The 25885-nt window shown below is 42.9% G+C and overlaps 2 protein-coding genes across 4 annotated transcripts; both read right to left on the minus strand.

The window, feature by feature from the left end:
- Nucleotides 1-818: 818 nt before the first annotated feature.
- Nucleotides 819-6597, minus strand: LOC131696810 (protein orai-2-like). 3 transcript variants are annotated; one of them, XM_059001662.1, is made up of 3 exons: nucleotides 6330-6597; nucleotides 3574-3824; nucleotides 819-2682 (listed from the first exon to the last, which is right to left on the minus strand). In XM_059001662.1, the coding sequence occupies exons 1-3, from the start codon at nucleotides 6373-6375 to the stop codon at nucleotides 2128-2130; spliced, it is 852 nt and encodes a 283-aa protein (XP_058857645.1). In that variant the 5' UTR covers nucleotides 6376-6597; the 3' UTR covers nucleotides 819-2127. The 3 variants fall into 3 exon arrangements, with proteins under 3 accessions (XP_058857645.1, XP_058857644.1, XP_058857643.1); XM_059001661.1 differs by having other exon boundaries at nucleotides 3574-3827; XM_059001660.1 differs by lacking the exon at nucleotides 6330-6597 and adding an exon at nucleotides 5868-6224.
- A 1072-nt stretch (nucleotides 6598-7669) lies between these two features.
- On the minus strand, nucleotides 7670-24929 carry LOC117429291 (3-methyl-2-oxobutanoate dehydrogenase [lipoamide] kinase, mitochondrial). The gene is made up of 11 exons (XM_059001655.1): nucleotides 24468-24929; nucleotides 22175-22243; nucleotides 20541-20651; nucleotides 19639-19686; nucleotides 19222-19341; nucleotides 16784-16882; nucleotides 14227-14300; nucleotides 13298-13426; nucleotides 10958-11047; nucleotides 9708-9863; nucleotides 7670-9082 (listed from the first exon to the last, which is right to left on the minus strand). The coding sequence occupies exons 1-11, from the start codon at nucleotides 24702-24704 to the stop codon at nucleotides 8938-8940; spliced, it is 1278 nt and encodes a 425-aa protein (XP_058857638.1). The 5' UTR covers nucleotides 24705-24929; the 3' UTR covers nucleotides 7670-8937.
- Nucleotides 24930-25885: the final 956 nt, after the last annotated feature.

Consider the following 25885-nt stretch of genomic DNA (forward strand, 5'->3'; position numbering starts at 1 on the left):
TAAATAGATATGATTCTTTGTTCTAGCTGAACAGATTTCTTTTAACCTCATAGCTCATGCCGTTAGGTCCAGCCTAGTTACCCTCTTAAAGACAAAAGCAGATTTATACTTTTGAAAACGATGCAGTCGAGCACTTTTACTCAAAATCCCGTTTTAAAAATCTGTTCTTGCTGCAGGTAGTCGCAGGCGGCTGGCTGTGCAATAAAGTTTGAAAGGCTTTCCAACAAAAGATAATTCACTGAGCCATTAACCTTAGAGGCTGGAATGAGCCATTTTAAACCAGTAATACTTAAAGAAACCCAGGTTCACTGTTTGCTTTTAGATGCTGTTGTACTGGAGTTGAATGATGTTCAAATCACTAGGTGGCAGTGTTCCCTCACAAGTCTTAAATTGGAATAATCTGTGTTCTTTGTATTTGAAGTCACTTGTCAGGGAGCTCATCTATATTGCAGAGCTGCACTCTGACCTGTCCGAATTGAAGACTCCTAAACACTGCAAAGATCCAGTTTGAAGACAGTCAAAGTTTTATCTAAAATGGTTGACATCCATCCCACCTTCCCCCTCAAATAGACAAAAAAAAACCCCATAGCAGTTTCAAAATGTCACAGTAATTGTCATTTTATTCTCAAACAGTTTACAAAATGAATAAAAACGAATTAAACTACAGGACAGAACAGACGTGGGGGCAGTACCTTTCTTTCTTTTGCTCTGTACACAAAATGGCTACAGAATTTCAAACAGTCCAAAACATTTAAATAACACAAAAGAAATACCCAATCCATCCCCCCATTCCCCCACCCCCCCATCCCCCCCCCCCCCACACACGATCTGTACAAAACCTGCAGTGCACTTGAAGTCTGTTTTACAGTTCTGCTGTTTGATGGGAACATACTGACAAGAGAGGTTAAATCCTTGGATACAACCTTCCAATGCATGAGTCACTCCCGCACTTCCAGTAAATCAGCTGCCTGTATTGTAATGAGATTCCCCAGCTTTCCAATGCAGGGCACTTGGTCTGGCTACAGAAAGCTGCTTCATTTCCAATCCAATGGTGCTGTGGTTCATATAGAGATGTGTCCAGCTTTACCTGTGGAAGATCTATCCTTGTTGAATACAAACTGGTCACAAGGAAACAAATAGACACCCCAAGTAAAATACAGTTAGACAACTGTTAAGTTAGCAACACAGCCCAGTGTTAGAACTGCTGCACAGCCCCAGGATATTAATCCATTCCCAAACCCTATTTCAGGGAATATGCTTGGAGTTTTACACCTAGGGAGAACCATGATAGAAGTAGCCATCTCCTGTAGTATGGGGCATGCAGTAGAGTCAGTCTCTGACAATGCTGCACACATATTTCAAACACTACATTATATGTAAAACTACAGGAAACCAAGGGGTTGGTTTGTTCAGCTCTTACCCTGCTGGTGTAAACCACAGCTGGATTTTATTTAGAGCAACTGGATTGAGTCAACCACTTATTTTTAGTCATGAAATAGCAACAGATGCAGTCCAGGCTAATGCAGTCCACAGTGCTATAAAAGTGTTATAAAAATCCAGCTGTGGCTTATCCTGGCAGTTATGGGTTATTTAAATCGACCCCTAAGTCAAGCAGACAAAGGCATAGCTAATGGCTTTATCAGTGTAAACACTCAGGGACAGATTCATCAAGGTCTGTCATCAAGGAATGTTAATTTAAGGACTCAAAGTGGCATGCCAAATGGTTTGTCACTAGACTGGAGGAAACGGTTTAAAAATATATCTTAAAGGGCTACTAAACAAGGTTGTAAAATCAATTTTCTTACTCCTTATTTGCACTAACGATTGGCCCCCCTTCTCTTCTGTTGAAGATCTTTTGGTCCACTTCAATATGGAATATGCAGATATTTCAGAGAAAATGCTACAGAAGTCAAAACTACTGAAAAGAGCTGGGCATTTTCAAAGAAATATCCTTGGATTGCTCCCTGCTCCTAAGTTTTACCCACATCCATGATGCTCCTTTAGGCACTCTTGAGGTTGCAATGGATTTTCTTTGAAAACAGTCTCCTTTTAGTTTTTAGCACACATGCAGAATCTGATACAGCTGGCCTGCTCAGTATTGGCAATAGACATAGAGGCTTTGGCAGGTTAGACCACCTGCACGTTCTTCTCATGCCCGTCCAGCTCCACCTTCAGCCTGTGCAGCTCCTCAATCTCCTGGTTGTGCCGCTCAGTCTTGTGTAGCACCAGGGAGCGGTAGAAGTGAACGGTGAACACCACGAAGATGACCCCCACGGGCACCATGATGATGGTGGAGGCCAGGGCTGCCTGCCAGCCCGCGTACCCAGGAGGAGAGTGGGCCTGGGAGCCGCTGGTACTGGGCTGCATGGCCCCAGAGTCTACTGGAAGGAACTTGATCCAGCACAGCAGAACCACCTCGGCTAGGAAGAGCAGGATGCCCAGGGCGGTGGAGAAGCCCCAGGCCAGCTCAATGTAGTGGTGCATGCGCTCGTGGGGAGACTCGTTCACAGAGTTCAGGTTGTGGATGTTGCTCACAGCCTCCACGTTGGGCAGGATGCAGGTGCTGATGAGCAGGGCGAACAAGTGTACTGCCACCAGCACTGTGGTGCACACACTGAAGGCAATCAGAAGCACTCGGGGGTAGTTATACTGCATCTCCAGCTGGACCTCCACCATAGCTACCTGTCAAGAGAGCATGGGGAGAGACATCTTAGGGGCTACAATAACATGTTCAGCAATTATTGGCTAATGAGGATCATGATAATACAGGGTTATATGCTGGCGAACATCTGTGTATTAGGGAATGTTGCTGCCATGAAGATTTATGGTCGTCTCAAATTAACTGGGAAATCCAACCCCAATACTTCAAAAGTTCAATACGACAAAGGTGTATCAGTAACAATATGTAACAACTCTGGTACAGTAAAGCAGTTTATTGAATACAGAACAGCTAAATGAGGAAAGAAGTGATTCAGTTCTGCAGTTCACAAAGTTACCGAATGGCATCAACCACAGAAAATAATCAAAAGGTTAAATCAAGCAATCAGTTTAACGTCTCAGAGTACACTAGTCTATGGGAATGATATGTGAACCTGTGTGAAAGATGGTCAAGGATTAGGTCCTTTATCAGTGGATCTGTGCATCTCTGTATCTTCACATTTTCCAACTGCGATCACCATCAGGAGTCTGTGAGACTGGTATTGTATCCAAGGTCGCAGGATAGCAGTTTGAACACAAAGCCACTTTGATCTAAGACGGGGCAGAGACGATGAAACACAAAAGGCAGAGAAAGTTTTGTCGGTTCCAGTCCAGCTTCACTGGTCCACTTTGTAGATCAAGCATCTTCTTTTGAAAGCACAGGCAGGTTCCATTCACAAACATTCAGCAACCTTTTAACCTGATCATTATTCATCGTTACAAACACTGTCCATTTCTCTTCCATAAAACTAAAACCAACTTTTTTTATTAGGCAATAATTATACAGTTTCCTGGGATTTACCGACGGGAACATCTGGTTTTAGTTTGACCTCATGGTTTCTGAATGTAAGTGGTATTTAATGCAGTGTGACTCACCATGGCAAACCCCGAGAGCAGAGCCGAGGTGCGGCTGGAGGCCTTCAGCTTGGCCCTGCTCAGGTAGAGCTTCCTCCAGGACAGGGCCTGCACAGAGTGGTGGTTGGAGGAGACCAGCTCCAGATAGCTGCGCCGCACCCAGTCCCGGTAATCCATCCTTCCCACACTGCCCCGCTCCGAGCAGCCATGAGCGGGGGAGCCCATCGGCACGTTCAACTCACTGCTCATGGACACAGTGACTACAGGGGGCGCTGCTAAGAGATGCAAGAGTCCTGCTGCATTAGTGTTAAACATCAGGCAAGTGTAAAACGTTTACAATTTTGTCTAACCATTGTGAAAATATGCAGGCCAAATATCAGTGCCTTAGTGTCATACTAAGGGTGATACTGGCCTATGCGCTAAAGGTCATTACTAAAGTAATAATATTCACATGCATATGCATTTTGTGGTTATATACATTTGTATACAAATACTATGTATGCTGATTTTTTTTTTTTTTGAATGACTAAATATCTCAGTGCTGCAGTATGAGATGAGCGCTGCACACCAGCGTAATGCGAAGCGAAGGAAACTGAAAATAAAAGTGTTCATCTTATTATTGCAGAAATATACAATAAATGTGTTCTACCTGAAATGGACCATGCCTCATCATTTTACAAGTGCAACATTGTAAAGTGTACAGTGCAGGCCAATATTTAAATATTTCTTCACAGCCAAATAAATGCTGTACACACAGGGGGTGATGAAAGGATACGGCAAGGTGATTTGCAAGTGCAAAAAGCACACCTGAAGAGGCCTGTCATTGGCCTCAGGATGGCTGCTCTGGTACACTTCCTGATGCGGCGATGCTTTGGTTCTTGTTGAGGACAGGCAGGAAGACGTTCGGAAGAGACGGGCAAGACAAAGAATATTCAAACCCAGGGTCACTTTGTTTGGGATGCCGGAGGATGCGGTGGTGAGGCGTTATCGTCTCACTCCGCAGGTCATCCTTGACCTAATAGCTGAATTGAGGGATGAGCTAGACCCCAGCATCAATCTAGGGAGCACTATCCCTGCACATATGAGTGCTGTGTTCTCTGCACTGCTTAGCCTCTGGTTCCTTTCAGACCACAGCTGGAATATCTGATACAGCCCAATCCACCTTTTCCAGAGTGCCAGGAACATTTCTGGATGTCATGCTGAAAAGGGCAGGCCAATACATATCATTTCCTAAGTGACCTCAGCCGTAAGGACTCTCAGCTCCTTCTCAGAAAACTTTTCTTTTCCGTGCGCCAAGAGGACTTTGCTGCCCTTTGTCTGGCTTTTTTTTTTTGGTTTGTATTTTCGAGCTTCACAAATGTCATACTACTGCTCTGTACTCCTAAGTCTGCAAGCGCGTTGATTCGCTCATTGAGACCCTCATTATCATAACTGTGGATCATTGTTTGTGCGTGTTGAGTAATTTGCATTGCTTTTAAGCTTACATAGGGCGCAGTGCAAAATAATTGCCTGGTCGCAATGCAATTTGAATTTTGAATTTGCAATTATTTGCACTGCGCCTTTACTTACATCACCCCCATAGACTCTTATACTGAAATACACATCGCAGAGTTATTTATAAAATAGGGATCGAGTGGTTTATTATCGTGGGTTTTCTGGTTACAGGGTTTAAACGTGTTTATCACCGAGTTAAAGAAAATAAAGGAACACATAAATCAGTCATATAATGGACAGCACTTAAGATTTACATACAGTATTTACATATCTAGATGATCCTGTGTTTTTAACCAAACTCAGTATGTTGCATAAAACAACATTACAAGAACAGGCAAACACAATGAGGTGCAAAGGCCTGCTGTTCAAAACTGCCTTGCACGTTCTAAAGAATTGTCTGGGTTTTAAATCTACAGACAGTGCCCGACTTGAACGAATTAACTAAACATCACGTTGACAAAAACGAAACAGCCCGTGTTATTTAGACTGCAGAATCCGTTTAAAAAAATTAAAAATCTGACAAGTTTTACATTTCATTTTACAAACCTGTTACATGCACTCCTTAGTACTGCTGGAAGTAAATAATACCTCATCTTCATATGATTGGGTGCCCGGCCTAAGCGGCAATATTTTGCTTTGAAAGCTGTCGTGTAAATGTTTATCTACTTCATAACATCGTTCTGGGTAAGGTTTTTTTCAGATTTAAAATACGGAGTTTATCTTGTGGTACGAAACTGACAGGAATTGCTTGTACCAACAATATCAACTCGGATTAATAACATTTCAAACCCCATACCAATAATAAAAAATAAAAACGGTACTTTTTTCTTTTTGTATTGATTCCATCTCCATTTTTTCCCCTCCGCTACACAAATCCTGCACACTGTGTGTGTGTTTGCACTGCCCTGCGAACACCCTACAGCAAACGCTGCTGTTATAAATGCAACCAATAGTTTTATGAGAAGGCATTATACAGTATTTGACTGCAGACTTCCTGGTTACAAAATGTGTGTTTCGGCATCGCTTTCATCGAACAAAACACATAGCCTGTTTTTAAACCAGTACAACACTACAGACTCCAAGTGCTGTTTTAAAAAAAAAAAAATCTCCTTGAATCGGGGCCCCTTCACTGCTTGGGGCCCTGCTCTGGCTAGCGCCGCCACTGGTCGTTGTCATCATTCCGAAAAATTACAAATCATAATTAATTAATTAGTGTTCATTTGCTTCAATTGAGGTACGAATCACAATGTACAGACAATAACACAATAATGAATATCACTTACTGCTAAGGAGGTGGCTACTCCGCACTGTTTTCTCTGTCTCTGTCATTTAAAATTGATGTATAACCTCTTCGACTTGCACAGTATTTTGCCTTACTGAACAAGGCATACCCTGGTCCGGTTTCATAAAAACAAGGCCAGACTTGCTGGCTGAAAAAGATAATATTGGGACTCTTGGTCCCCAACAGCACTTCTAACAACTGCTGCAAAATTATTATTGTGTTTCGTTCGTTATCCACCAGAATTACTCGCCTTGCTCACGTGACGAGTGACGAACTATGACGAGAGAGAGAGAGAGAGAGAAACTACGGCAAACAGTTTTAACATTTCATTTTTTGTATCAACAATTCTGTTTTTGATATGAAAAAGTATATTTTTGACATTTAAAATAAAATGTACTATTTTTTATATTAAAAAAATAAGACAAATATTGATATCAACAATACATTACTGAGTTCAGTAATAGAAATGCTAATATAAGAAATTGAGGATTACATGTTGAAGGGACTTGTCATACTGCAGCTTTGGAAAGCTAAATGCATGTATGGTTGTGTATTATGCATTTGCAACAACTTGGGATTGCTTGAGTGGATTTCGAAGTTTGGGGTGCACTTTCTTCCTCAAAGACTGTTCCTCATGTTTCCTTATAAAAACTCTCCCAAAGTAAAAGCAAATGTAACAAAGCACAGCGAAAGCATTCCAGGGAGGAATTCCATTTTAATCTGGCTCTCAAACCTCTGCTGTCCTCTTAAATCTTACCAGGACTGTTGGAGTGGGTTTCAGTGCTGCTCATGAGGCACTTTAGTAAAGGGATGGTGATAATGGTGTGTCCGTGGTTACTGTGGTAAGTGTGCACATGATGGAGTGCGGTACTGTGTGTTTTCAAATGGTGGCAATCAAAACACAGCTGCTGAGCTGTCTGTGTTGGGTAAGAACAGAGTGGGGCCCCTCCCTCGATCTTCCTGCCTCCCTCACGCACACTGGATGGCTCCCATGGCTACTTTGCTTGGAAAAGATCTTTAACAGAAACAAACACTATAAATTCAGAATGCAAACCAGAGGATCAGCTATTGATCAGTTATTGTTACGTACCTGTTAAAAGGTAAGGATATCATTTTATACTAACAGGTGTTGTAAAATTAAACCGTGTCATGATCTAGACTGTGCCACTTGGAGGTGAATATACTCTGTAGATGTGACCCAACAGCTTCGCGGATTGCCCCGGTTGCTCGCCCCTAAAACCAGCTCTGGGGAGGAAGTGACATCTGACATTACAAACAATTATACCAATTAGCTTCAAACAACGTTGATGTGCCATTCTCTGAATAATAATACAAATAATAAACAAGATCAATTGATTGTTTTAATCAGTACCCAAGTAGTAACTATAAAATGTATTATTCATCTAAGACAACAAAAACCAAATCTGACACACACACACACACATACACAAAATAATTGTTTTCATTTGAAATAGCACATTTACACAGGTAGTACATAATATAGATAATCACAGACATAATTGCCGTAATAATTAATTTGGCCAATTTGGCCATAAAATACAATTTAATACCACCTGTGTTAAAATATTACTTAATCACGTGTTAGTTGTCTGCTGTCATTTGATATCCCAAACCAGACCAAACAAATGAACAGCTCATTACTAAACTGATTAAAAAGTTATTAAAGTATTCTCCTGTAATGATAAACACTGCTTTTCCATTCCGAGAACGAGCTTTTACAAAGTTGAGCCAGCAGGGTGCACTTTTGCTCACAGCGCAGCAGTTTCTCAGATACAAACACCATTCAATTCAGTGAAGTGCTCAATAGCAATTGTCAATTGATACAGGCAGAGGGCACTGTTGTCCAAGAAAAACACACAGTTCAAATTGCACTGCAGTAAGTAAAAGTCCATGGTGTCTGTTTTCTGTAGTCTTTCATAGTCCAGCCTTCTGTGCGCTATACTGTACAAGAAAGAAAGACAGAAGAAACTGCCTCTTTGACCAGTTCCTTTAGTTTATAACATCATTATAGCTGGAAGAGTCAAGCTTCCTCAATGTGTTGAAATGCAATACACTTCCATTATGTAACACTGTAATGTACAGTCCATTTATTTTTCTGATCAGTATAATGTAGTGGTGGTTAACTGTATATATACAAACTCAGTTATGCTTAAACCTCTAGATATGTTTCACGAACACAGAATATAACTGAAATGAAAAGGCATGTGGCATCACTTGAATAATGACACGTCAACCCCCCCCCCCCCCCTCCAATCCACTCATTAACATGAGCAGCCTTATTTCTTGTTCCTAGTTGTGTGTGTGCTTCAGTGTTTACTGTCTGTACAGTTCAAGTTCTGTCGAAGGCTGCACACACATTCAGAAGAGGAAGACGGCAGGAATAGCAGTATTAAAACACTAAGGGGTCTGTATGATAGATCCTCTGGAAATGAAGCAACGTGGCACTGTTATAAATCAGAGGTTCCACCCCAGGCTCTGCCCCGTGCTCCACAGTGTGCCTCTCTCCTCCTCCAGTGCTGTGAGAGGATGGCTCAGACCCCCGGTTCTAGAGCTGCACTCCAGCCCGTGCAGCACCCCCCGCTGGCAGCTCAGATGCGGAAGCTCTCCCCCTTGCCGTCGATGTGTCTCAGCCGCAGGTAGACGTCTGTCCCGATCCCCTGCATGGACTGCACAGTGAGGGAGCCGCCCAGGTACTCTGCGTACGCCACCGAGGTGGGCAGGCCAAAACCGAACCTGGGGGAACCCAAACAACATTCATTAATCCAGCTTCAGGCAAGGACTGTGGCCAACTGGTAGATAAGGGATGAATCGACTCGTCACAGAAAAGTGACACAGTCAGCTAATCACACATCACAAGATTGTAAAGCAATTCCGAATCGTGCGCTTTCCATAGCCATTAACATGCCAATTACAAGTTAAAACATTAATAGTTAAAAAAAATAAATAAATAAATAAAATCCAAGCAGTATTAAAATACAGCGTACAATCAGCAGTGTTAGAAACAGTGCACTTGCAAATACAGTGTTAGACTCCATTTATTAAGATTTATTTAAGTGGCGACTAGTCGACCTGTTTGACTGTTTTTACCTTAACTATCCGACTGTAAAATTAGTCTGTCCGTACTTCTAGATATAGAGTTGTACCTCATGATTTTCTGTCGAGTGTTTGAGGGATTGCATTGAAAGTGGTTCCAGCTAATTAAAGAATACGTTCTACCTGTCGTGCAATCCCAGTCCCTCGATAGGATTCTGAATTATTCTGAATTATTTATAATAATAATATGTGGGACAATATGAGACACTCTCGAGTAGTCTTGAGCTGCTGTTTTACACGAGATCCTTGCAGCTGGATGTCTCACCCGTGCATGGGTCCGGACTGGGGGCCGTTGTTGGTTATGATCCCAAACAGGTTGCTCATGCGGGGGTCTTGGTTGCTCTCCTCCGCTGTGGTGAAGTGGTAATCCAACACCTTGTCCAGTATGCTGTGAGGGATCCCACCTCCGCGGTCTGAGATCCTGACAATGAAAACCAGTATCAGCTCTGTCACTGCAAAGCAGGGTTACTACACCTACTGCCAGCTTTAACAGCAGTGCCACGACAATGACAAAGCTGTGCACTACTTACATGCATCAACCTCAGGCTGAACTTGAATCAAGAGGGAATAGCTTACTGTTTGTTCTAGCATGTACATGTGGTGTGATTTTCAGAGGACAACATCACCAGGGATTTATATACTGTAATGAATACAGATTGTTAAACTCCTTAATAATTAGAATATAAAATGCATCTATCTAACCCACTTACAATTCTAGCAGAATTGGCAACACTACAAGAAATGAAGGCAGTTTGTTGGGACTGTCCAGTTAAATGTAATGGGGAGTTTATTATTCCTGGTCAGATTTTAAACCTCAACATCTCTGCTGCAGACATTTCAGTTAAGTGGGGAACCCAAAAAATACTACAGCAACCACAGGCTGTTTAAAATGCTCTGTAAACTGTATTGAGAAACAGGGCTGAAACACATCTTCAACAGCTAATGCCTCAATTGACAAACTTCAATATGTACATGGTTTACTTGCATTGGAATAGAACATTGTAACCACTCTTTTAAAACCAGTTCTGAATATATAACACCATGAAGATAAACAGCGCATCCTCATCGAGGCAGTGAATACACGTTAAACATTAACAGATACAATCTCAGTCCCTCTGCTTAAAGTTCCCCTCTGCCAGTGTGAGTTGCTAATCTGCTCCTAATTAATACTCAGAACCAAACTATTAGGGTTAAGTGAGGCTGCCCTTTCCTGAGAGCGAGGCTGCCGCTGATTCCATGGTTGCCATGGTGAAAAGGCAGAGTCCAGTTCTGGGGGCGGGCAGGGCAACCAATCACGAGCTTGACAGTACTTGGCTTAGCCCCACAAGATAAGAGAAGGTAGTAAACATACTCTAGTGCAAAATAGAGCAGAATAGAGGGGCACTCGGCTTTAAAAATAAAACACTTCTAAAAAGTAGCCAATGTTTTCCTCTCACGAATCTCTTATTTTTTCTGCCAGCACCTTTGCAGGAGACCCAGAGACACCCAGAGACACCTGCTCTCTGTGACCCTCACCTGATGACAAAGTCAATGTCGTTGTTGGCGATGGTCACCACCAGATCAGGTGCATTGTGGGGGGTGTCAAGGTGGCTCTCCATCGTTGCCCTGGAACAAAAACATAGCTCTAGGCTTTACAATGCGTATTATCGTAGTTTCACTGTGCTTTATGGTAAACTTTTATAAGCCCTATATTTAGTTATTGAGGGAGCTGGAAATACAAGTTACACTCGCATAGCTGTGATGAGAAGCTGGAAAGTGTTTTAGTAGAATAGTTTTTCTTTTCACAGCTGCCACAGTTGCATGCATTACAATTGCCCACGTTTCTGTGTATTTTTTTTAACCCATCAAGTACCAAATACATTTTTTTGAAAAAAAATCAGAACATAAGTTGTATTTATGTATTTTGATACATTCAAAAAAATAATGTAATCCTTCATTTTAGCTACAAACTCCTGCGTCCTATTCTGAGGACAGTCAAGTTAGACATGCCTGTAATCAGAGCAGTGAAATGTCACACTGGGTATGAAGCTCAACACATAGACAATGGAGCCACTTTATCATCACTATGGGAAGGAAAAAAACATTTTTAGGCTTCAGTTACTTATTTTATATTGAGGCGTCATAAAAGCATCTGAAGGGCTACATTTGCAGAATTAACACTTTTGCAGTTAACAAAATTAGAGCAAGTTATTATAACAATATAGTTAAAAAGAATTTAAAAAACAGTTAGATGCCACAGTTAAAAACTCCAAAAGTACAAAGTAGCCTGTCCTCAAATGAGAACAGTGGCACGTAACGGGTTAAAGTAGCTGTTAGGGTGCTTGTCCCCGAGGAGCAGCCAGCACTTAAACTGAGCAGAGGCTGCCTGTCCATGGAAAGTGTCCATTCAGTGGAAAGGTGAGAGAGTGCAGAGCTTAACAATATCCTGATCTAGAATACTCTGCTCCTGCCCTTTCACACACTTGGCTGGAATGATCAAGCGTGTTCTGAATCACAGGACTGATTTTTCCTTTTTTTTTTTTTTTTTTTTTTTTTTTTTAAAAAGGAACAAAAACTTCACAAACTCCTTTTAAATCACCTATATCACTGATATTTTCATTAAATTTCCTTTCCCGTTTCAAATCCTGCGTGTGTGTGTTCCTGTTCCACTTCGATCATTATTTAATATGCATTCTATGCATTACAATCAATTCTAAAGGCTGGACTGTGAGGTGGTTTGAATACTGTAACTGATTTTGTAAAGAGATTTTCCATTTACTGACTCGGTTGCAGGGAGTGCAATAATTACAGTTGCACATGCCTAGTGTTCATTTCTTAAGCCACCTTTCTTCAGAAATGAGTGGCTGAAAAGGGCATTTTTGCTGGGTAAACCTGGTAAATAACGATGTAAATAGAAACAGAAATAGAGAATCATACAGAAGCACACCTAAAAGGCTTCTGAGCTGGTAAATATTACAACATATTAGGAAGATGGATGTACTAACCTGGCCTTACAGAATAATCTATGCTACAGGTGGGAAACTGGGTTCTATTAGCTGGCATATGAGAAATGGGCTACAACATCAAGAAGTGATAATAGAGAATGAAATAATTCCATCTATCATACCTGTTATAAACTTTCCTACCTGGTATGGTGAAAATGAAACTTCACATTTACTGTAACAGCACATTACAGCTGAACATCTGAAGCGTTATTTTTGGTGTATATGAAAGTGTTAAATGAGCCGAGAGATTAGGACCTCCTCTGCAGGCTGAGAACTGAAACTGCAAACAACCCCAGACAGTGAGGCCACTTTATCTTTTTGAAGAAAAAAAAAAAAAATTGTCTGCAGGCCAAGAGCTGTTGCCAAATACATTCAAGTTAGCACAGGCCAGGGAACACTCTGTCTCTCTTTCTGTGTGGTGCAATATGTGGGTCTCTGTGAAAATCCCCATTTCTGAAAGAATATTGTAAATATAAATATCACTTCAAAACAAATCCAGCGAACATTTGCCTTATTGACACACTACGTGTTGCACTGCATTAGGAACATGGCAGCCAATGTGAGACCCCTGCTGCCCCTGATACTGCGTTTGCATGTTCATTTAGACGACCCCATTGGCTGCCAGTCTGAGCTGCCCGATTTTTTTCGGACCCTTTCCCAAAGCGGGAATCACATTACACTGTATGCACACCGCAGCTGACCTCTATAGCTGACATGCATGTCTTTGACAAAGCTTAAAAAATCATTCAGCACTAGAAAGCATTTAAATCATATGCTGTATGAGCTACTAAACCTAGCACAGATAGTTTCCCCTCCAGCACAAAGCCCTGATCAACCTCGTTGTGTTTCCCCCGCAGGTTAGCGCTGGTACCTCATGGCGTTCTTGAGCAGCTCTGGCAGGATGTAGTCGAGCGGGAGGGGGATGAAGGGGAAGCGAGCCGCCACGTGGCCGTTGATTCGAACCCGGGGAGAGCACCCATACTGGTGCTCACACAGACGCCTGGGGAGAGAAACATGACTGTCAGGACCAGAGGGCTCCTGGAGCAATCAAAAAGGAAATGAGGGAATGCTTAGAGTACAAAGTGTAGTGTTTAAATCAAGTAGGGTTGTAGAACGCGCTGCTCAGAACACACTGCAGCCCAGCGATTACTCTACAGGATATGTGCACAGAAATTGGACTGCTTTGCAGCTAGGTTAATTCATGTGTACCTCCAGAATGTAAGTTTTAAACCTGCACATCTGAACTGTATTACCACACTGTTCTGTTCCTTACTACGCTAGCCCTCACCTTGCCTGCGTTACGCCTTTCACATCGCTAGGCTTTTTGCCAATACACAGTAAATCTTTAGGAACAAATCCTGCCTGAATGTTCCAGTGCTTTCTAGTATCAGCCCGGCCGTCCCCTTTAGAACACAGTCAATGACATGGTTTGGTAGCAGCAAGCTTTCTGGGTGATTTGAAAAGTAAATATTAGTTATTCCTGTGATACTGCAGTGGATATTGACTCACAGCGTAGCGACAGGGTGCTCAGGAGCCAAGTCTGACGCTGCCTGCCTGTTAAAAGTTTAATCTCTCCATTGTCCTTTCCCAATATGGGCTGGAATGCACAACTGGGGTATAAATAGTGGTTTGGGTGACCTGGATTAAAACCATTTGGCAGTTCACTGACCAATTCCACTATCTGCAAACTGCTAATAGGAACACAGACTATGACACTGTCAAACAGATCCCAATCCAAGATTTCTCACAATTGGATAAGGAGACAACCCCTCTCAAAGATCCACACAGCAGCGCACTCACCGAGCAAAATCCACCCACTTCTCAATGATCTTCTTTGGGGACAAGCGAGTGCAGATGATCCCCACGAAGTCAGGCTGTGAGCAAAGAAATACTAGCAAGGTCAAGGAGATCATTCTGTTATCGGAACAGCATTCTATCACTTGAGAAACGTTTCCAAACTGAAGCCTGTGCTGGATACGAGGGCTACACAGACGCTGATACATGCATTCATAACCTCTCGTACCGAATTGATTTTAAAGTTGACGTAACAACAAGGCCCTTCATGAATGAGGGTCATCCTAACTCCAAGAACTACTAACTCTGTATATTCCTATTTGTTCCCGAGATCAGAAAACACAGAACTCTTAGTTATTCCAAAAAAATCATCCTAAATCAGCTGGAGCCAGAGCTTTGTGCTGTTGTGCTCCTCGTTTGTGGAACTCTATTCCGGTTGACATCTAGCAGGTTCAAACATTGGATTCTTTTAAGTCTAAAATTGAAAACATACTTTTTGGAATGTGCTTTTATATAATTGGTTGTAGCTGGCGTGTATTGTATACATGAGCTCTCTCGTTTTGTTTTTCACTTTGTACAGCGCTCTGGGGTGCCATGGTGTGAAGGGCCCTACATAATAATATATTTCTATTGTATTGTATAAAGAACCCCTCTTGGTTGATCTTTTTAATGTGAATGTAGTGCTTGTCAGAGGCAATGGCCCTGTCTACAGTTAGGCAGGCAGGTGCCATAGAAGCTCCTACCCACAGCTAAAGCAATTGAGATCGTGCACCTGATATACTTCCGTCTCGAAGCTCCTGCCACAGGCACACCAAGCTTGGAGGTGCTGGGCTTTGCAGTCTGGGACCCAACCCGGGGAGCAGGGGACAGACTCGCTCTGGGACTCATGTCTGACATACTTGCTGTCTGAACTCACTGACTGTTTGACCGACAAGATATTTGTGCAAGGTAGCTCGGATAGAATTTTAGCCTCATGGATGTTAGTGTGATCTAAAAACAAACAGCAGACAATTCATCAACGTTGGCAGTCTGTGCTGGAGAGAGGCCAGGACTGGCAGGAGGGGGTGCTCAGGTCAGTATTGATGTGCACTCTCTCTCTCGTGGTCCCTGGCAGTGCCTGACTAACCATTGCTGTTATCTTTTGCCTTTATGAGCTCTAAACTCACAAACACCCAACTAATTCAATAATAAGATTCCCAGATTCTGATACTCTCAATAGCATTTATTAAAGGATGCCCCTGACAAGCTGCATCACAAGTGTATATGTGGTACTCTAGATATATACATATTAATAATTACAGACTGTGTACTACATCCCTGCTGCTGGAGATACCAGTGTAAACAAATGCTGGTTCCCTGAATATTTGTAACCCCAGGGGAAACGAATATTTGTTCCCACCAGCAAACATTTGTTCCCCCCTACATGCATGTTTGTAATTTATCCTGTTATGTAAATGATGCATGTATAATGCTAGTGAATGGGAACAATGCTGTCAGGCTGTTCTCATGTATTACTGTAGGTGCGACTGGAGCTGTCAGAGGGGACTGGATGGTACACGTTTAGGGTCAGGGCTAGGGTTAGGGAAAGCGGTCTTAAAATTAAGGTTTTAGTTGAAAACGTATGGTTATAGACTTGTATGTAAAAAATTATTATTTTGTTAAAAAAAAATAAAGAAGGGGGTACAAACAGCGCTATAGATAAGGTTTGGGGTCTGGGAGTAACTTACCTTCTAATTTTTAACAGTGAGAGTAAAATGTATTTTCAGTGGGTAAAATGCAACATTACCTTGAAGTCATGAGTAATCTCAATAATTACTGTACAATCTGTAATGGTAATGGGGTAGTAAAAGAGCCTTCCATTTTAACTGCAATGTTACTTTGAACTCCTGTACAGCCACGCGTGTTATACAAGGTTCTTTATCAGCTCAGTGCATTTTTTTCGAGGTATCACACTGACTGCAAATTAATTACGTTACTTATATTTTAACATTAAATTCGTAAACTCAGTGAACATGCTAAAACTACAGTATAAAGACATACAGATAAATAAAACAGGGAAATGCTGTAATAAGTTATAAAACAGTTATTTTAAATTTAGGCACCTTTTTTTAGCAGTTGCCTCTGATGATGGTTCCAGTTGGATTTATAGCTGGACTGGGGTGTTTATGCTTCAACCTGTGAAGCTTCGAAATTTTCTAATTCTTACTGTGATTGGCTGCAAAGACAACAGGGCTAGCCAGATTGGATAATGTTTGTTGGGTTGGTTTTTCTTGTGTGGTTTCCTAGTAACTGCAGATATTGCATTCTGGGAGATGTAGTTGTTAGTGGAAGTTTTAGGGGAGGCGGGAGGGGAGGCAGACAAGCTGGGCAGCAAAATTGCTATGTGTATTTTTACACATTAAATTTAATCCATATTTCGGATTTTTTTATATGTAAAAACAGCAGGTACGCAGCTTAACTGGACCGCTGGGTACAAATATTCGTAAGTGGAACCAATATTTGGAGGGGACGGGACGAGGACGTATATTCCCGGACGCTGGCATGTTTTTTTCTGGATACCTACATTATCCTCGTGCAGAGCAATGTGGTGAGTTGCCAACATCCGGATTCCCAGACGGGATGTCAGGGTGGTGTCTAGAAAATTCCTGATCAGAGCTTCATCCTGGATGAGAAAGGAGCTCACGTTAGGCCAGATCCCAAACCGAAGCAGCGTGATCGAGACATTTTCAACAGTGCCACTCAACTCAAACAGATTCCCTTTCATCTGTTTGAGTTCACACCATGGTTAGGATTCTCCCTCCCCACCCACCCCACCCTCACATGGAACAGGAGTGAAAGGAGTGTTTCTGCTTGGAAATGTCAGGAGGGAGTGTGATCTGGATTGTGACAGGGTGAACACCCCTCACCTGTAAATAGTTTGTTTTTCTATTTTGTGTTAACCTATGTTGTACCAGTACTTGTTTGCATTCATTCCCATATTCAACAGCATAAATGTGCAGAATTATCTCACCAACTACACCAACAGCAGCATAATCTGTATATTGAAGTGTGTTAAATGTATTAGTTTATAAATGTCCCCAGGAAGGAGTTCATTTGGAGTTTTGATGATCTGTTTGTGTTCATGTGAATGCAGCTGGTCGGGCTGCATTGCTGAATTAATTGGCAGTTCAGCCTGTCCCTCCTGTATTGAAGCCTGGCTCTGTGTGTTGCAGTTCAGTCTGTCCCTCCTGTACTGAAGCCTGGCCCTGTGTGTTGCAGTTGCTGTCCCTCCTGTATTGAAGCCTGCCCTGTGTGTTGCAGTTGCTGTCCCTCCTGTACTGAAGCCTGGCCCTGTGTGTTGCAGTTGCTGTCCCTCCTGTACTGAAGCCTGGCCCTGTGTGTTGCAGTTGCTGTCCCTCCTGTATTGAAGCCTGCCCTGTGTGTTGCAGTTGCTGTCCCTCTTGTATTGAAGCCTGGCCCTGTGTGTTGCAGTTGCTGTCCCTCCTGTACTGAAGCCTGGCCCTGTGTGTTGCAGTTGCTGTCCCTCCTGTATTGAAGCCTGCCCTGTGTGTTGCAGTTGCTGTCCCTCTTGTATTGAAGCCTGACCCTCTGTGTTGCAGTTGCTGTCCCTCCTGTATTGAAGCCTGGCCCTGTGTGTTGCAGTTGCTGTCTCTCCTGTGTTGAAGCCTGGCCCTGTGTGTTGCAGTTCAGCCTGTCCCTCCTGTATTGAAGCCTGGCCCTGTGTGTTGCAGTTGCTGTCCCTCCTGTATTGAAGCCTGGCCCTGTGTGTTGAAGTTCAGCCTGTCCCTCCTGTATTGAAGCCTGGCCATGTGTGTTGCAGTTGCTGTCCCTCCTGTATTGAAGCCTGGCCCTGTGTGTTGAAGTTCAGCCTGTCCCTCCTGTATTGAAGCCTGGCCCTGTGTGTTGCAGTTCAGCCTGTCCCTCCTGTATTGAAGCCTGGCCCTGTGTGTTGCAGTTGCTGTCCCTCCTGTATTGAAGCCTGGCCCTGTGTGTTGCAGTTCAGCCTGTCCCTCCTGTATTGAAACCTGGCCCTGTGTGTTGCAGTTCAGCCTGTCCCTCCTGTATTCAAGCCTGGCCCTGTGTGTTGCAGTTGGTTCTGTGTTGGACTCCAGGGAAAGGCAGGCTTCCTGTGTGCTCTCCTGCTCTGCTACAGAGAGCTCTTCTGTTAGAAGCCGGTTAAGGAGCTTTTGTTTCTGTACTGTACGTTCTCTTGTCTTTGAGAAATGTATTCCCCTAGTTGATTTATTATCCATGAGGTGTGGCTAAAAATATGAAAACAATTGTTATAAAATGTATATTTGCTGTGATCCAGCAAAGTCAAAGTAATGCCTTTCTTACAAACACTGCTGAGTGTTCTGTGACACTTTAAAAATCAAATAGCATCAAAAGTTGTAGTTTTTTGTTCAACTTTTCCCTTGTCTTTGTGATGTTTGCAATTGAGTGTTTCTGTGTTCTGAGTTATTAGCATTTCTGTCTTTACCTGGCTTTGAACTTGCATAGAGCTTGTGGAGAGTTCTAACTGCCTAAAACATCCTTCCTAATTCAATTCAAATCATGTGACAATGACTCTGCTGTCCCAACCTACAACCTACAATAATTCTCTTTAATATATACTGTAGGAACCTATGAGACTTACCAAGTGGCAGCAATACAGAATTGTTTTGTTAGCTTGTTGTCCTTTCAAAATGGCACAACCTAGTCACAGAAAGCCAGCGCAGCTGCCCTTATAAAACGTTTACCATAATAAAAGTGTAATACATGACAGTGAAAGCATGGTAAAGCATAGGTAAGCATGGTAAAGCCTAGAGAGGTGTGGTAAAGAATATTAAAGCATGGCAACCCAAAGTAAACTATGGTAACTGCATGGTATAACCAAAGGAAAAGCATAGGAAAACTGCAAAAGGGCCATGCAAATATACTGTGGTAACCTTTCCGAAAGGTGCTAGGCCTATGGATCCAGTGGAGACACAGTAACTGTGCCTGGGCTGGCCAGGGCTGTACCTGGATGTGCTTGCGGCTCTCCCTGAACCCTTCAGCCAGCATGGTCACCACGTCCTTGTGATCGTCCAGGAGTTGCCGCACCAGCTTGCAGTAGCGCCCCTCTGCCTCCAGGTCAGTGATCTGCAGGCAGAGAGCGAGTGTGAGGGGGACCAACCTTACACTGCCCTCAAAGAGATGAGATCAGCACTGCACACAGTGACCTTCAAAAAATCTGTCCACGCTTCAGCAATACACTAAACTTAAGACTTGATCAATTGTGCTGTTCCAAATGCTCAAATCCACCTGCTTTCAACTGTAATGCAAGTGTAAATGGCAGTTTAGTGAACTGCAGTTAATGCAAACATTTACAAATATTTATAACAGCAACCGCTTCCTGCCTCACTGCTCTGCTGTTAGCAGCAAGTAAACATCACTCACCGGGGGGAAGTCTGACAGCATGTGGTAAGCCCTGATGTACAGCTCGTGCTGAAAGAAACACAGATCGGGTTACCTAGTGTACCACAACAAGTGCAGGAAAAGCAAGGAGGTAACTCCACAAACAAGACACCGTCACGGACAGACCAGACCCCTGGTGTAATACTCCTGAGCTGGGTTCAGAAACAGTTCCAATAACCTGGGTATCTAGGTTTTCAAAGGAGAATATTTTTTTCTTTTATGAAGAACAAATCAACTGGCACCCATGGTATTAAATCATTAGATAAAAAGCTGTCTATAAAGGTTGAAACATTTAAAATCGTAACCGAAAATCTAAATGGCTCTGGAAAACTTAAATGGTATATAACTCAACAACTATCATTAACTTCCATCAGAAAGGGTCGTTTGTTTTTTTGTTTTTGCTTGTCTTGCTGCATCAAGATGTAATTGCTTTCCTGTTGAAATAATTGTTACAGCACACACAGGAATCCTGTACTGCTTTTAATTCTTCAGGGAGCGCAGGTCCCAAGTTGTGCAAGTCATCCTTGTTGATTACTCCACTGTATTGCATATTACATTTGGAACAGCAAGCTGTGTCCATGCAGTTTGGCAGTCACAGTGGCAACAGCCATACTGTACAAAACTGCCTAAAACGACACCCGCTCTGCAGAGTGTACAGCACGTGCAGAGAGAACCACCTAAAACAACTTCACCCACCCAAACCACAGCATTCTGTCAAAACAATGTCTTTGGTTCCTCGAGGAGAGGAATGCTGCAGTTTCACCCTCAGAGAAGCAGCCTGCCAGACTGAGGACAGAAGTAGGTGAAAGTTCACAGTTCCAGGCTGTGCTGGGTTTGTCTTCCAGTTTCTGGTTGCCTAGCCCCTCTATCCACGCTGTACTCACCACTTGCAGGATTGTGGGGTTGCAGCCGATGATGAAAGGCAGGCTGCGGAACCCTTTGACGCGGTGCGCAATGCGCACAGGCAGCTCCATCTGCAGGTACTTGGCACTGCTCTGGAGATCACAGACAAGACAGAGAGTCAGGGAAACACATAGGAAGCAAGCTCAATCAAGCACAGAGTAAGGATTCCTGAAATAGCTACTCAAAAACACCATTCTGGGGGGCTCCCGAGTGGTGCATCCAGTAAAAGCACTTGCGTAGAGTGCCGGATACGCTCTATAGTCTGGACGTCGCGAGTTCGAGTCCAGGCTATTCCTTTGCCGACCAAGGACGGGAGCTCCCAGGAGGCGGCGCTCAATTGGCCGAGCGTTGCCCGGGGGGAGGGAGGGTTAGGTCGGACAGGGGGTCCTCTGCTCACCAGTGACCCCTGTAGTCTGGCCGGGCGCCTGCGGGCTTGCCTGTAAGTTGCCGGAGAGCTGCGTTGTCTTCCGACGCTGTAGCTCTTGGGTGACTGCATGGTGAGTCCGCAGTGTGAAAAAAAGCGGTCGGCTGACGGCAAACGCTTCGGAGGACAGCATGTGTTCGTCTTCGCCCTCCCGAGTCAGCGCAGGGGTGGTAGCGGTGAGCTGAGCATAATAAAATAATTGCCGATTCCAAATTGGGAGAAAATAATAAAAATAATTGGCAACTACTAAATTTATAAAAAAACAAAAAACAAAAAAACACCATTCTGGAAACTTTCATAGACAATATGTGTAGAGTGCTGATACCCGCTCCATAACAGGTCAGAGCAGCTAGTGGCTTTACCAAGAGAGGCTTACTGGTCACTCCGACACTGAGTGGGTCAAATCTGGCTCATGCAGTACCCTTTACTCCAGATTTCTATAGTATATAGTTAAATGGTTATAATTAAAGCATAGCTAATTTTAATCTGATCTGATACAAACTACATGATACAAGTCCTTTGACTCAAAGAAATTTCATATCACAGCAATACCAGGAGCTACTATACAGTATATTATATTTAAAATACATTCACAAAGTAGTGTCTAAATGTATCATTGATATGTGTAGAACAATAAACAGTATTCTAGTACATGTGAATCTAGAGCTAGAACGAGGAGACAGGACTAATGGAAACAATGTGAGTGGAGGCAGACTGAGCTGTGAGAAGCAGTGTGTGTGTGTGTGTGTGCGTGGTGTGTGTGTGTGTGTGTACTTAGTGAAACTGTGGTCTGGAATCCCAAAGAAATGTCATTTGGAATCCTAGTGAATGAACAGCAAAGGGTGTCTGATACATTATACCGCAAAACTACTGAGACCACTCCCTGCCAGTCCTATTCACTGTGTAGACAATATGAAGATCTGTGGCACTGATTAGCAGAAGGCATGCAGAATGACTAGGGGCTGCCAGCCTCTCACCACTCAAACCCACTAAATACCCTGAAGAGAGACTCACACCCACTTCCAATACATTTTAATGACCAGTCTGTCTTGCAAGTCTTGGCAATCACCACTGATCTTTCCCAATAGACATGATCTCCCTGGAATGGATTTCAAACTGCAAAAGCAGCGTCCCACCCCGTCAGGTGTTACTGCGTCAGTGACCAGAATGACTTTCCCTGGAAATCCTTACCAGCACATGACTGCCATCCGGAGACTTCCCGGAGTAGAGCATGGTGGTAGGGGTCAGGCGGACGGAGGGCTGGGGGAGAACAAACAGCATGGTCACACACAGGAACACTGCTTCCATCATGGACAACAGAGAAACACTGAGATCTGAACCGTCGTCTCCCTTTACATCCTGCCGTCTAAATGCTCTGGTGTCATGCAGAACGCTCGCCCGATCCCCTTCAACCTGTCCTGCTGTCTAAATGCTCTGTTGTCCTGCAGATCGCTCGCTGATCCCCTTCAACCTGTCCTGCTGTCTAAATGCTCTGTTGTCATGCAGAACGCTCGCTGATCCCCTTCAACCTGTCCTGCTGTCTAAATGCTCTGTTGTCATGCAGAACGCTCGCCCGATCCCCTTCAACCTGTCCTGCTGTCTAAATGCTCTGTTGTCATGCAGAACGCTCGCTGATCCCCTTCAACCTGTCCTGCTGTCTAAATGCTCTGTTGTCATGCAGAACGCTCGCTGATCCCCTTCAACCTGTCCTGCTGTCTAAATGCTCTGTTGTCATGCAGAACGCTTGCTGATCCCCTTCAACCTGTCCTGCTGTCTAAATGCTCTGTTGTCATGCAGATCGCTCGCTGATCCCCTTCAACCTGTCCTGCTGTCTAAATGCTCTGTTGTCATGCAGAACGCTTGCTGATCCCCTTCAACCTGTCCTGCTGTCTAAATGCTCTGTTGTCATGCAGATCGCTCGCTGATCCCCTTCAACCTGTCCTGCTGTCTAAATGCTCTGTTGTCATGCAGATCGCTCGCTGATCCCCTTCAACCTGTCCTGCTGTCTAAATGCTCTGTTGTCATGCAGAACGCTCGCTGATCCCCTTCAACCTGTCCTGCTGTCTAAATGCTCTGTTGTCATGCAGAACGCTCGTTGATCCCCTTCAACCTGTCCTGCTGTCTAAATGCTCTGTTGTCATGCAGATCGCTCGCTGATCCCCTTCAACCTGTCCTGCTGTCTAAATGCTCTGTTGTCATGCAGAACGCTCGCTGATCCCCTTCAACCTGTCCTGCTGTCTAAATGCTCTGTTATCATGCAGAACGCTCGCTAATCACCTTCGCTCTGTTGACAGTTGTATTAAATGAGTTCAGATTCCCTCTTTAAGTGGTTCTTGAGATGACTGGTGTTGCAGAAACCAACTTAATGCATTTAAGTCATTACTTTAGATAAGGGAAAGTGTAACCTTGTTATATTTAAATACAATATGTTTTATACAACCCACCACTGTTATTCACAGCATATCAACTACGTGTTTCATTGTACTTGTGCTGGGGGTTGTATGGTAATAGAAAAATGACAATACTCATATTGAAGCAACTGAACCCAGAACCACTCAGAATGTTTGCAACACCAGCAAGGGGACTGTATAAAATACATTAAAAATGACATTTGAAGTCACTTAGGATTTAAGAAAGTGACTTCACACAGTCAGGATAATGTTATTGTAACCCTTCTGTAACCGAATGACCTTTAAAGTGAGCCGGAACAGTTGTCACTTAAAATCCCGTGTCACAAGTGCCAGCTTGAATCAAAGCAACGTTCTGATACACACGTACACTGAGGGAGAAAGGCGAGCGAAGCACGTCCCACGTTCTCTTCTACAGCTTACATTTCGTAATATAAACTGCTCAAATCCACACTACTTTACATTTCTTCCACCCCTGCTAGCAATTTCGAGCAACTGCGCGTGGACTTAAGTAACCTGCAAAAGTTTGGAACAAACATGTCTGTTTACTGGTTATCAGAGGCTATTAAAAAAAACTGCGCACAGCGGTTTCTCTATTTAAAGACACCAATCACATAACCTTACTGTACGCGGACTTCAAATTCAACGGTTTATTTTCCTTAAAATAACATCACCGTTATTTAAACCACGACGGGCAGATGAAAACCAGTCAGAGCCAGTTTAAAACCCGCACTAACCGGAACTGGGATAACTAAAAAACAATATACTGTCCAACGTGTTTGTTGGAGGTAGGAACATATATTACAAACAGACAGACATGACAATACTAATACGAGTGTTATTAATTAACATAACGTATTCACAGTATACACATTTGTTGGCTACATTTAAAAACAAATAAATACATAAAATCCAGCTACGACAATATGTGGTTTAAAACCACACACACACACACACACACATATATATTATATATATATATATATATATATATATATATATATATATATATATATATATATATATTCCTTCTTTCAAAACAACAAAGCAATATTATTACAGGTCGGTAGCGGTACCTTTTCTGCACAAATATCGATAGCAGACTGGTTGTAGAACGAGGTAACTGTCTTGGCTCTCTCGCGAGCTAGTTCGTTGTAACCCGTCGAGGTGGACCGGAACCTCCTGCAGCCTATGGTGTCGGTGTCGGCGGCAACAACAGGCTGCAGAACCCGGGAGCTGGTGGCCAGTGACACGCTGGCGACACCCCGACTCACAGCCCCAAGAGCTCTACCTGCAGCCACACTGTACCGCATTATGAATTATTATTTATCCATAAAAAACAGTAACTTCTTTTTTCAACGTGAACTCGCTCTACCGAGTCACAATGGTAGCTTTGTTTTTTTTAATATATTTTCTGTATGTCTCCCTGCCACAACACACGACCTTCGCTCCATATCCCGCACCAATACAAACTGTCCATGTCTGTTCAAGCATGGCTCACAGTCTGACACACAGGAGGAGGAGGAGCGGACGGAGGGAGGGAGCCGTATTCTATATTCCAGAGCCCTGGTGAGTGGCAGTTCAGTATTTGTCACACGACATCGCTCCTTGACCAATCACAGAACGAGCCCCACCCACACAATACTGTATGTGAAGCCCGTGTCCACGACACGGTTCTAGAACAGTATAAATACTGAACAAAGCTCATTACATGTAGCTTTATTACATAATGCTAAAAAAAACCCATATTTTATACAATCACATAACTGGATATTGGCTGCAAAAATATTAACAGCCTTTTAATGATCAAATATCAAATAAAATACTATAGTCATTATTGTACAGTGAGCTGGTGCTCACAAATATATCCTGGAAGAATGTATTGATAGATAATATAAACCTAGAACAAATCTCCTATTCTAAATAACAAACTTAAAAACATATGGTACAGCATCAACGTATCTTACTAGCACTGACTTTCATGAGTAACCCATGATACCATCTTCATATTCATACTGTATTTATATTACTCTATATTGCTATAAATTGTAATGTGTTCAAGGGCTGACCAATACAAATTGAACTGGATGCAATATTCAAATGTTCTTTTATGCATTATATTTATATATCCAATGCATTTATTGTATTTCTTTGAAATTAATAAAAACATGATTCCCAATATACTGTATACTGGTCTACTGGTATATACAATTAGACAGTTTACACAAAACAGATTCATTTAGTAGACAGCAAACAGATGGCTTTAGAACGTTCCAGTAAAAGGATTTGTAAAATATCTATTTTAATGGACCAGTTTAACCAGCACCAAATCTCCTGAACCAGTACGACCAGCTGAAAAAACAGCAAAACTACCAGTCTGACAAATATCCAAGTATCCAGCAATCTTGATCTATAAAAAGCAAATTGAGTCATGGTTCTGTTCTAGACTGCTGTCAACTTATTAAACAGTCTAGAATGTGGTCTTCTTAAACAG

This window comes from Acipenser ruthenus, chromosome 26, assembly GCF_902713425.1.
Source record: "Acipenser ruthenus chromosome 26, fAciRut3.2 maternal haplotype, whole genome shotgun sequence".
Classification (NCBI taxonomy): domain Eukaryota; kingdom Metazoa; phylum Chordata; class Actinopteri; order Acipenseriformes; family Acipenseridae; genus Acipenser; species Acipenser ruthenus.